The sequence below is a fragment of the Bufo gargarizans genome, chromosome 11 (genome assembly GCF_014858855.1).
Source record: "Bufo gargarizans isolate SCDJY-AF-19 chromosome 11, ASM1485885v1, whole genome shotgun sequence".
Taxonomy (NCBI): Eukaryota; Metazoa; Chordata; class Amphibia; order Anura; family Bufonidae; genus Bufo; species Bufo gargarizans.
In genome coordinates this window covers 916,069-929,124 of record NC_058090.1, presented here as the reverse complement: position 1 = coordinate 929,124, position 13,056 = coordinate 916,069, and the positions used below count along the sequence as shown (strand labels likewise).

The window sequence follows — 13,056 nt, the reverse complement described above, 5'->3', positions numbered from 1 at the left end:
TGTCGGTGCATACAGCCGGACCCCTGCCAGTGATCAAGCAGGTGCAGTTTTTTTGACTGCCAGTGAATAACAGATGTCAAATATATGTTCTATTTTGTCAGTTTTTCACTGACGGGCTGTCCCCATACAATTGTCCGTTCCCAGAAAGGCATCAGTAAAAAAAAAAAGTCAGTTAAAGATGGAAAGTTTATCCGTTTTTAACGGACATTTTCTTTTCACTGTTGTGTGCGCGTGGCCTAAGGCATATTGGTACATCATAGACTTTTTCCAGGACGTGGGTGCCCACAGAGAGGGCTGAGTGCCGCCTCTGGCACTGGTGCCATAGGTTTGCCACCACTGGCCTAGGGTGATCGTGCGAGTAGGTATAGATAGTGGATTTGGCAGTTTAGGGCTATACTTTCCCTGTTTGCGTGTGATGGTAATCATTATCCTGACACGCAGCCTTGAAAGGATTGTCAAGAAAAGGCCATTCAAGAATTAGGGGGAGATTCACAAGGGGTGAACTGCGGCTGGAGACAGTGCTTCAAGAGCCACCACACGCAGACGTATCCAGGACATGGGCTACGACTGTTGCATTCCTTGTGTCAAGCCACTCATGAGCCAGAGACAAGGTCAGAAACATCTTACCTGGGCTAAGGCGAAAAAGGCCTGGGCTGTTGCTCAGTGGCCCAAAGCCCTGTTTTCAGATGAAAGTAAGTTTGGGGAGCCATGTCATCTGCTGTTGGTTGTCCACTGTATTATATCAAATCCGAAGTCAGTGAAGCCGTCCACCAGGAAATTTTAGAGCACTTCATGCTTCCCTCTACTAACAAGCTTTATAAAGATGCTGATTTCATTTTCCAGCAGGACTTGGCACCTGCCCACACTACCAAAAGATGCAGTAAGAATTGACCTGAAGTGCAGATTTTATAGTAAATCTGCATTATGGTATGTTCACATGGCTAAACACACATTGGAAAATCTTAATGCAGAATTTGTGGGAGAAATCTGAGGCTAAGGGAGCATTCACACGAACGTGTTTTTCTTCCGTGTCCGTTCCGCGTCCGTTCCGCAATTTTGACGGACAATGCACGGACCCATTCATTTCTATGGGTCCGTGAAAATTGCGGTATGCCTTTTATTCTCATCCGTGTGCTGTCCGTTCCGTGTGTCCGTTCCGTGTGTTTTAGAACATGTCCTATACTTGGCCGCAAATCGCGGTCCGTGGCCCCATAGAAAGTCATTGGGTCCGTGAAAAACGGATAGCACACGGAAATGCATCCGTGTGTCATCCGTTTTTAACGGACCCTTGGACTGAAAACATTCTAGGAAACCCCATTTCATTACCCATCCGTTTTTTTTGCGGACCGTGAATAACGGATGACACACGGAAGCACCACGTCCGTATTATACGGACTTGCGGAACGGAAAAGGAAAGATAACTGAAGACATACGGAACACACGGATCCGTGATTTACGGACCGCAAAACCAACACGGTCGTGTGAATGCTCCCTAAGGCTACTTTCACACTAGCAGCAGGACGGATCCGACAGGCTGTTCACCCTGTCAGATCCGTCCTGCCGCCGGTCCGTCCCCATTGACTATAATGGGGACAGGGGCGGAGCTCCCGTGCAGCACAGCAGTGCACGGTAAAAGGCCGCCAGACAGACATGCAGTACTTTTAGTCCGGCGACCTTTCGCCATGCACTGCCGTGCTGCGCCAGAGCTCCGCCCCCATCCCCATTATAGTCAATGGGAACGGAGTGGCAGTTCGGCGGCGCGGAGAAATAGCGGCAGGACGGATACGACAGGGTTAACAGCCTGTCGGATCTGTCCTGCCGCTAGTGTTAGAGTACCCTAAACCTCGGATTTCTGCCACGGATCAGACTGTAGAATAGCCTCTGTATATCCCTAAGCTGGGGGTGGGGTGGATTTTCTGATGGTCAGGTTTTTTCTTTTCAAACAGTGTGTGGATGATCACTTTGCTGCTAATGTAAAGGCTGCAGAATTTCCACCCACAATTGGGGGGAGATTTATTAAAACCTGGTGTAAAGGAAAACTAGCTTAGTTGCCTATGTCAACCAATCAGATTCCACCTTTCATTTTTCACAGCTCCTTTTTCAAACAAAAGGTGGAATCTGATTAGTTGGTATGGGCAACTAAGCCAGTTTTCCTTTACACCAGTTTTGATAAATCTCCCCCTATGTCTCTTAGGGCTTATTCACATGACTCTGCTGTGTTTTGCGGTCTGAAAGTTGCGGAATGTGCGACCCATTATAGAAATGCCTATTCTTGTATGGACAAGAATAGGACATGCTCTATCCTTTTTGCGGGGCCACGGAACGGAGCAAAGGATGCAGACAGCACATGGTGTGCTGTCCGTATCTTTCACAGCCCCATTGAAGTGAATGAGTCCGCAACCGTTCCGTAAAATTTGTGGAACAGATGCTGATCCATTCATCCGGTCGTGTGAATGAGCCCTAAGGTCAGTTTCACATCAACATTTAGTTTTACATTGTACTGATCTGTCAGAACAGAAAAAAAACGGATCCTTTCTTGGTTTAAAATAAGAGATCTCAAAACGGATGCAAAATGAGCACAATGGATGCTGAAAAATAAATGATCTCTTTTGTTTTTTTCTGTTCTTCTGAAGGATGAGAAGAACGGAAAACAAAATGGTGAACCCAGCCTAATCAGTTGCATAATTTGAGCCATATGCAAATTATTTAGTTAAGATTTTGTGATTTAGTCACTGAATCAGATGCAGATTTCACTGGGCTGAACTTGCGCATGTAATAAATTTATGTCAATGCAGTCAGTAAGAGCCCTCCATACAATGTCTTGCCATAAAATGCACCTTCTCCTTTCTTGCCAAATATGAAAAGTAATGTATGGTCTTGAAGGCGATATCACATTTATTCACTTTAAATATTTATATGGTTGCTCCATAAAAAGAGTGGGCTGTAATGGTCACACTGCAAAGAGTCTATGCCGTAACTTACAGCTAAATCCTGCCAAGGGAACAGAAATGTCTAACTAGAATAGATATGGAGAACATTTTCTATAATGGTCCACAATGTGACTTGTGAGATGGGAAACAGCACCACCATGTGATCATGAGTGGGAACACCTAATCAGTCTGGTGCAATTAAAGGGGGTCTCCAGGTTCTAGTAGCTTTATGAACAGAACATTTTAGGTAAATTGTGCCAAACTTCTGAAAAAACTAAATAAAACTCTCAAGACATCTTGGACACTTTCCACTTCCTTACACCACCTCAAACCTGGCATACTTTACAACAATATTCAACCTGACCTACTTTGAATCTTCGCCACATCCCTTTTTAAAACCGCCAAAGTAGTTGTCTAAAACACTTTGGCACATGCCATATTCGGCTATTAGGAAATCTGCCTGTAGTGGGTTCTGGACCTATGCTTTCTTCACTTTGGGGCTGACTCGGGAGATGTTGTCAGCCATGTTATCATTTGGTATCTAAAGCAGACTAGCTAAATCGTATTTCACAAGAGCTATACAGAATGGGGGAGATTTATTAAAAGTAGTGTATAGGTAATCTGGCTTAGTTGCCAATAGCAGCCAATCAGACCTCACCTTTCATTTCCCAAAGGAGCTCTGAAAAATGAAAGGTGGAATCTGATTGGTTGCTTTAGGCAACTATGCCAGTTTTCCTTTACACCAGGTTTTAATAAATCTCCCCCAATGGGTCAGGGTCTGTTAAGGGAAAAACTAATGGTTTTGCACACAAGTTGATTTGCGATTGCATTTAGTGTTTCATTTTTTTCCGTGCAGATGCAATCGCTTTTTTCACGCGCATGAAGGATAACTGAAGAATACTACTCAACATCGCCTGGCATCTCCTGTGCAGAAATCACGCTCCATGTGTGAGAGCCATTCCCTATTATAGACACTGCACTGACTTATAATGCTGTGTGTCTCTGCATGACCTTCCATCTACTGAATTATAATGACAGCATTATGTCAGGATGATTCTGTAGAAGTCATGCAGATACGCACAGCATTATAAATTATAATGTTGTGCGATCCTGTGAAATGAGCAGTGTCCAGAACCGAGGACCACGCTCATACATGGAGCGTGATTTCCACACAGAACACGATTTGCTCTTGTTCTGCGTTTAGACCCGCATGTGGTTTCGCCGATCAAGCAGGTCAGTGCCGGAGTTTCGTCTCACCAGGCAGAAACTGGAGCCGTCCTCCAGTTGTGCTCTGCTCTGGGGACCCCATCTGCACGCTGGATTGAGCAGCACCAGATTGGAGTGGTTCAGGGTTGCCTGGACCACATTTGGAGGTGAGGAAGGTCTGCTGTAGGCCTCAAGCCACGGCCTTGACTTCTCCCATGGCTGTAAGTGTGGGAGCTGCCCCTTCCTAGTTTCACTAGGCCCTGGATGTTTGCCGAGTGATGAAGGACTTGTCCCCACTAGGGTCCAAAGAGCTGCCTGCAGGGGGCCGGAGGATGACCTGTGGGAGGTGAACAGTAGAGACAGGGCTGGTGGTACACAGGGGAAGTGGGAGAGGTGCAGGGTCTGGAACTGGCTCTCTAACTGTCTGGCCAAGTAGGCTTTTGGTGGTTATGGTACACCCCCATAAAAGGGGCACACTTTGAGGGAGAAAAGCTGCTACTTCTCTGGACTGCAGTAATACACACGGGCTAGAATTGTGCATCTAGGTGCTTGCCATGCAGAGGCTTTGGGACTTTTTTCTGGTGTATATACTGTAACAGTTCTTGTTCCTGGCGTACAGACCTGTCGGATTAGTCCCCTCTGACACCAAAGAGCCCCACTCCTGCTCTACACACTATGTTCACTGCTATTATACGGTTTTCTGTATTTTGGACTCCATTTTGCATTAATCTGTGGACCACTATCACCATCTAGTGTCTGAACGCAATATTGCACCTGCTTTGTCTGACATTTGCTTTTCTCAGGAGCCCGAATGCCTGCTATAGAGGGCCACCCCTCCGCTAGGAGACCCTCTTGTCGCCCTGAATGGAATGTGACATACCCCTCCGTATGGCAATATAACACCTATGATTGCTCCTCCTCCAGCCATACGGCCTGATAATATCTGACCTGCTCATACCACTCCATCTCTAGTTGTATGGCTCCCTCTCAAGCAGAATAAAGCTAACAAAACTGAGCAATATGTTCAGCCTACCGCACCGCCGGATCCCAAATCTCAGGCATCAGGTGACCCTGCTGCTGAAACATCAAAACAGGAGTGCCCATACTCTTGCGAATGAGGGTTAATTTATTGCCATGTTTTTTGTCTCCCCCCCCCCCCCCCCCCTTCTCTTATATCTGTCAGGACTTCTTTTACAGGTATATGGAGCCATATCTACAGTCATGGCCAAAAGTTTTCAGAATTACATAAATATTGAAAAAGTTGCTGCTTAAGTTTTTATAATAGCAAATTGCATATACTCCAGAATGTTATGAAGAGTGATCAGATGAATTGCATAGTCCTTCTTTGCCATGAAAATTTACTTTATCCCCAAAAAATCTTTCCACTGCATTTCATTGCTGTCATTAAAGGACCTGCTGAGATAATTTCAGTAATCGTCTTGTTAACTCAGGTGAGAATGTTGACGAGCACAAGGCTGGAGATCATTATGTCAGGCTGATTGGGTTAAAATGGCAGACTTGACCTGTTAAAAGGAGGGTGATGCTTGAAATCATTGTTAACCATGGTGACCTGCAAATAAACGCATGCAGCCATCATTGCGTTGCATAAAAATGGCTTCACAGGCAAGGATATTGTGGCTACTAAGATTGCACCTCAATCAACAATTTATAGGATCATCAAGAACTTCAAGGAAAGAGATTTAATTCTTGTTAAGAAGGCTTCAGGGCGTCCAAGAAAGTCCAGCAAGCGCCAGAATAGTCTCCTAAAGAGGATTCAGCTGCGGGATCGGAGTGCCACCAGTGCAGAGCTTGCTCAGGAATGGTAGCAGGCAGGTGTGAGCGCATCTGCACGCACAGTGAGGCGAAGACTTTTGGAAGATGGCCTGGTGTCAAGAAGGGCAGCAAAGAAGCCACTTCTCTCCATAAAAATAAAACATCAGGGACAGATAGCCCCAGTCCTCAGCAGTCCATTCACCATATTTTCTGCAGAAGATCAAAGTCATATTCTCCGATGAAGCCTCTTTCCGATTGTTTGGGGCATCAGGAAAAAGGCTTGTCCGGAGAAGAAAAGGTGAGCGCTACCATCAGTCCTGTGTCATGCCAACAGTAAAGCATCCTGAGACCATTCATGTGTGGGGTTGCTTCTCATCCAAGGGAGTGGGCTCACTCACAATTTTGCCCAAAAAGACAGCCATGAATAAAGAATGGTACCAAAACACCCTTCCAACAACAGTTTGGTGAAGAACAATGCATTTTCCAGCACGATGGCGCACCGTACCATAAGGCAAAAGTGATAACCAAGTGGTTCGGGGACCAAAACGCTGACATTTTGGGTCCATGGCCTAGCAACTCGCCAGATCTAAATCCTATTGAGAACTTGTGGTCAATCCTCAAGAGGCGGGTGGACAAACAAAAACCCACTAATTCTGACAAACTCCAAGAATTGGAAAAAGACAGGCCAACACTGCAAATACTGACTCTTTGCATAAATGTCATGTAATTGTCGATAACAACGTATGAAGTGCATGTAATTATATTTCACTACATCACAGAAACAACTGAAACAAAAATCTAAAAGCAGTTTAGCAGCAAACTTTGCGAAAGCTAATATTTGTCTCATTCTCAAAACTTTTGTCCACGACTGTATATATGGGGGTCATCTATGAGTAAGCTGTACAAGGCGTAAGAGCCAATTCTCTAATCTGCCCTTTTGTTGCTATGGGCAAGGGGTGGTTGATTGGTGTAAGGCAGGAAGCATTATCAGCTGTGATTTGCCTTTGGCGGGAAAGCTAACCCTTTATAAACCTGATCCGGGTGAGCTTTGTGGCACTCTGAAGAGAGCTTCAATTCTGCACCCCACCTTACCTCATTCAGTCTGATGATGAAGTTGTATTTAATAAATATTTATTCCATTTTATTGTGATTTTTATCCCTAAATAAACTGCTCCCATTATTATCCATACTTGTCTAGTTTTATTTATTGATTATCTTATTTTCGTTGTTCTGCTGCAGAATGTTGATTCCACAACAGAACACAGGTATTTACAATTTTCATCCCCGTAGACTAACATGGGGGATGTCTTTATGCAGAACATGTGACGGTACCCTTAAGGCCACCTGCACACAGTGCGGAATACTTGTGTTTTTTTCAAGGTGGAATAATAAAAATAAATAAATAAACTTCTACCTCACAGGGGATTGTTTTGCCTTCCTCTGGATCAACTTGCAGGATAACAGGCTGAACTGGATGGCCGGTTGTCTTTTTTCAGCCTTATAAACTATATTACTATGATCTGCTTCGGTCTTTGCAGCATCCACATGTATGTATGACCGCAATATCAATGTGCACAAAACCATTTTTTGCCTACTTAAAAAAAAAAAAAAAGATGCTGCTGAAGCACACAAATTTAAAGAGGTCCTCTGGGCTTTACCTAAATTATCTGCTCCAGCTAACCTGTGGAAGTGTCTCAGCAGTACTTACCCCTTCCATCACACCACCACCTGGGTGTGGGCCCTTCTGCTGAAGTCCTGACTGGACATGCACCTGTTTCTTTCTATACATTATTCATATGAACAGGAAGACACAGGAGCACATCCGGTCAGGAAGGGTCTTCAGCCAGTTGGGTGGTAGTGTGTTGATGGCAGAATCTGCGGAGTGATCGAGAGGCAAGTACTGCTGAAACTCTTCAGTCCACAGGTTAGCTGAAACACTGAATTTAGGCAAAGCCCTAGAGAACCTCTTTAAACCCAGAGGTACAAGTCAAATTTTTATGCAGCAAAACTGTCCCATTACTGAGGTGACCTCACTATTCCTATATGGGGAACAAGTTGCAGGTGACATCCCAAGAAGCTCATATAGAGTCCATTGTCACAAGGTTATCTTGTTTCTCTGAGGTACCGGTAATAGTACAATTTTCCTACGACTTACAGGCCCCTAAAAAATTGGCATGTAGTCCTAGCTGAAATAGGGGGGTTCTCTAATAGACTAAACCCATATATTCTTTCTATCCAAACAGACAAGAAAAAAAAAAAGAAAAAAAAAACATTTATTACATTGATTATGTAACCCAGGATATAAAAACACATACAAAAATGCTACAGGTATCATAATTATTATAAATACAAAAAAAAAAGCATACAGACTTAGCTTTTCCAGTTTACATTATTCAAAATAGCTGCCCACAAACTGTACAGTTTGTTAGAGGTATCCAAGGATTATGTAAGGTCCGTCTGTCTGAAGTAGTCCAGTAGCTGACTGGTCCGATAAGTGAACCTGGCCACCACAGTACTGATTGCACTGGACTACCACCGACACGTCAGTCACCTCCACACAGCCGAAGCAGCAATTATGCCAGCCAGATCTGCAGAGGATCTTATGTTATCCCCTTAAAGGGAAACTCTACTTGCAGTCAACTTTTGCCATTTTGTTGTAGGACCTCAAAACAGTTCCCAAAATAGTGGAGGGTCAGGCGCCTTGTTAAATGGATGGGTCTAGCCCACAAAATGGCTGCCGCCGCTGTGTGGTGACCTGACTGAAAAATACACAAATAATATCAGTAAAGGCTAAATTCCATCATGTAGCTTACTGACCTGAGGCAGGTCAACGTATTATTGCTCCCACTGAACATCAGGGGTAAAACGAAAGCAACACATATATACGCATTAGAAGGAAAATGGATTCCATTACCAGCTCGGTCTCTGTCTATATTAAACTACAGGTAATATACGGAAACATTGTCTACACACATATACAGAGCCAGAATGTGTCACTGTAGACCCCATCTGTGGGAGGTTGGGGGGGTCTGGCTCTTAGAGCCATAATACAGATGCAAACACCGCTGCATTACAGCCGCCTGAATGGGGCCTTACTGACACTGCTGTTAAACTGGCGCCTAATAAGTGGTGTTGTAGCCTGTAGAAACCAGTCTCAAACTGGTTGCAATGGGCAACAAGATTTATGAAAACTGTCTAAAAGAAGAACTTTGTTGCCCATAGCAACTAATAACAGCGGCGCTGAGCTATGATTGCTACAGGCAAGAGGTTTTTTTTTTTGGACAATTTTGACAAACGAGGCCCATTGTTTCTTCCTGTACCGTATACTAAACTATGCGGGAAATATTTTCCAGACTGGCGTTCCCATACACCAGTCTTAATCCCCTCTGCGCTAGAGTAACATATGCCTAATTTATTAAGAAGCAGATAAGTTAGGCACATCTCCGGCACTTCATGCCAGCTAGGGGCCGGTGTAGACTTGAGCTATAACAGACACTGGTTTCTGCCACAAGTTAAAGGGAACCTGTCATCAACTTTATGCTGCCCATACTAACGGCAGTATAAAGTAGAGACAGGCGAGTTGATTTCACCAGTCTGTCATTTACAAGTTAAAAGTAAGTGGTTGCTGAGAACCAACATCACAATCCTTGCAGACTGGGCCTGGAAAAAAAGAGTCACGGCCACCTCAGAAGAGTCCTGGTTATTCATGAATACCTAGCTTTCTCCCTTCCTCTCTAGGAGAGAACTGCCAATCATCAGCAGATGGGCAGGAGATTAGGAATAACCAGGACTCTTCTCAGGTAGATTTGACTCTTTTCCAGGCCCAGGCTGCAATGGTTATGATGCTGGTTCTCAGCAACCACTTATTAACTCATGAGTGACACTGCAGAAATCAGTGAGGTCAGCATAAAGTTGATGACAGGTTCCCTTTAAGGCTCTTTCACACGAGCATGTCCCCTGTGGGAATCGCACTCAGTGTGTGAGAGACACCGTGCAGACTGGACTACAGAAGTGCAGGGTATCATCATGATTGTCAAATCGTAAGGCCGTGCGCTTCCGTAGTCCAGACTGCACGTGATCTCACGTTCACAAGGGACATGCTGATGTGAAAGAGCCCTTATAGTAAATCTGGCGGGTTGTGATAGGTTCTGCTCCTCCCGCTAAGCCTGCCCCCTTTTCTTGTCACTGTAGAAAAGGGTCAAGAAGTTCAAAAAGTCAAAAGTATTGCACAAATATGGTGTGCACCACATTTTCTACTTTTTTGACCCCACAACAGAGGTATAAATATATTGATAAATCTCCCACTATGTCCCCAGCCACAAGGATTTAAAGGGATTGTGCCAAGCATTAAAGTTATATCCTATTCACAGGATACCAATCCCAAGAACTGGAGTCCCACGTCCTTGTCTTCATGGAGTGGCAGGCTGAGCATGCACCCTGCTACCTCTGGCAGTACCCCCTAGAGAATTAATGGAACGGCAGGACGCATACTTGGGTCTGGGCCATGGGACCCCCAGCAATTGAGGAGTTACCCTTAGCCTGTGCATAGGGAATAACATTTTAATGGTACAAGGGAACATTCAAATGCAGCAAATTTGCTGCAGAAATTTTGCGAAATGGATTTATGTGACTGTACTCTTATAGACCAGTTATTGCATATATGAAATAGTAATGATTGCTATAAAGGTATATCGCAGTCCCAGCGTTCTCATATACACAATCTCAGTGTATAGAATAGTAGATTACATAAAACAAGGATAAAATATCTGTACTAGTAAAAAAAAACAAAAAAAAAAATATTGAAAAATCTGGAGGCAGATAGTGGTAAGCAGTCCAAATTTCCACAATCCAGACTTTGGTTGTTCACAATGGTGCAAATGCAGCACAACGTCCCATCCATGGAGTGTAATGAAAGAGTATTAGGAATGCATAGCCAGCCTAAGGCAATGTGGGCAAGGCACGTCCAATGTCATCCTGAGAAATTCCTGTACATAAGAACGGGTGTTATGGACTATTGATACAAAATGGATACTTGCTTGTTGAGCTAAGATGGTGGCCAGGCATTCAGCCAACACCTATAAACTAGAATCTTACTTTGTGTTTTTATCATGTGTTTCTTTGTGGTTTCTGTTCAGCTCAAGCAAGCAGCTACAAAGAAAGAAGTAACGGTTTCACCCAGGGGGGAGGGAGAAGGAATTTCCTCTGGCCGTCAAGGTTACAGAAAAGTAGAGAGTTCATAGCCAATAGAAAATATATACTTTATCTTTCACCCCCCTCCCACTCCCTCCTCTCATGAAACCCATGTTGTTTTCAGAAATAAACCAGAGATACTGATTAACTCCATGTAGTGAGTTGTCTGTCTGATCTCTCCGTGCACGTATCTTAATTAATTAATTTGGAGCAGTACATCAAATCAAACTGGCAGCTTTGTCAGAACCAGAACACGGGCGCTCACCAAACGTTACAAGGTAGCATACAGAAACCTGAGCGAGTCGTCCAGGCCATAAATGCTGCTGGTTTCTATACGTCTCATCCAGTTCCAGGTTTGTATCACAGTCCATTTAAAAAAAATAAAAAAATACAGTGGTAAATATCAGGGGATATAATAAAATAACCCATGAGGAAACAATCCTTTCGAAAAGCAACCTGCATAAAAAAATAAAAAGCAACAATATACATATAAAAATACTACCGCTCTTTATACACCAGTTCCAATTCAACACAGGAATTGGGAGATTGTACAGATTTAGAAGGTGACGTCCCTTCAGTTATGTCATATTACTCTGCAGCAACTGGCAAGCAATGATAATTAAAAAAAAAAAAAGTCAGAGGGACAAATGTCCTATACATACACTTAAATATATTTCATATCTACAAAAAAATAAAAACTGCAATAAAAAATAAAAAAGTGGTGCTTTAACAGTTCATGGCAAGAGACCCTGCCCATTGAAAGGTAGCGTTTCCTCTGTTTTCTTATTACTATTACTGCAGCATGGTTTGTAGTGTTGGGCGTCGATGAGAATTTCGCCATAACGGCCTTTGTAGATAATGCCACAGCAAACCTTCTGCCTGAAATAAATATACTAACATGATCAATAACATTGAAGGGGTTGTGCCAACATGTTATTTTAATTCAGCACGAAAAATAAGTTAGTTTTGTAATTTACATTCTGTTACAAAAATGCCCTATTTGTGAGATATTCCTTTTACTCCATTATAACAGCATCCACGACGTGTGGCCCCGATCCGGAATTGCGGACCCGCAATTCCGATCCTGAGAAAAATAAAACATGTCCTATTCTTGTCCGCAATAGCAGACAATAGGCATATTCTCTTAGTGCCGGTAATGTGCAGTCCGCAAAATGCGGAACACACATTGCCACTGTCAGTGTTTTGTGGATCCGCAAAACACACACGGATGTGTGAATGGACCCTTAATCTGTACAGTAATATGCAAGTCCACCTACTGAGCTGGACGAGCATGGTCGCACATCCTCAGTTCCATCCTTCAAATGCCACCAGCTGGATCTACTGTTAGAAGCTGTGGCAGTTACAGGGGTAGAGCTAAAGCCGAAAGCACACGCCTCCTGAGTTATGACAGAGCTACAGCACAAAGGACACACCCTAGGCCTGGGCGATTATGACCATATTAAAAATTCATTGACCATTTTACATCAAGTAGGATTAATGAACAATTATTTCTTTTTTTTCCCCTCATAGTTCACTGTCAACATTTGGATCGGTGGGGGGAGGAGCCTGACAAACATCTAAAGAGTAGGGGAGGGGAGACTCCGAGTAGAGCATTGCTGGCTGAAACGAGAATAATTGACACAGGCAAGATTATGTCTATTAATTAGGTTTTGGCGATTTTAATCAGGGAAAAAAAAAAAAAAAAAAAAAAAAAAAAATATATATATATTATATTATATCTATATTATATTATATATATATCAAAAAGCCTAACACAGCTTGAGAAAGGACATGCCCTATGAGCTGCTAGCCTGAAGAGATTGTCATTTACTACATTATAACAGATTCTCATTTTTTCATGGCATAACCACTTTAATATTGAGAGAGACAAAATGGCTATAACACTGTACCACTTATCATCTCTACAAGGACATCAGCAGGTGTGCCCACCAATTCA

The 13,056-nt window shown here is 43.4% G+C and overlaps 1 protein-coding gene across 1 annotated transcript in view; it reads right to left on the bottom strand.

The window, feature by feature from the left end:
- Nucleotides 1-11,362: 11,362 nt before the first annotated feature.
- Nucleotides 11,363-13,056, bottom strand: part of SINHCAF (SIN3-HDAC complex associated factor) — a 41,233-nt gene continuing 39,539 nt past the window's right edge. Inside the window, exon 4 of the mRNA XM_044272386.1 lies at nucleotides 11,363-11,978. Within this exon, the coding sequence (XP_044128321.1) occupies nucleotides 11,834-11,978 (145 nt within the window). The 3' untranslated portion in view covers nucleotides 11,363-11,833. The remainder of the gene's footprint in view (nucleotides 11,979-13,056) is intronic.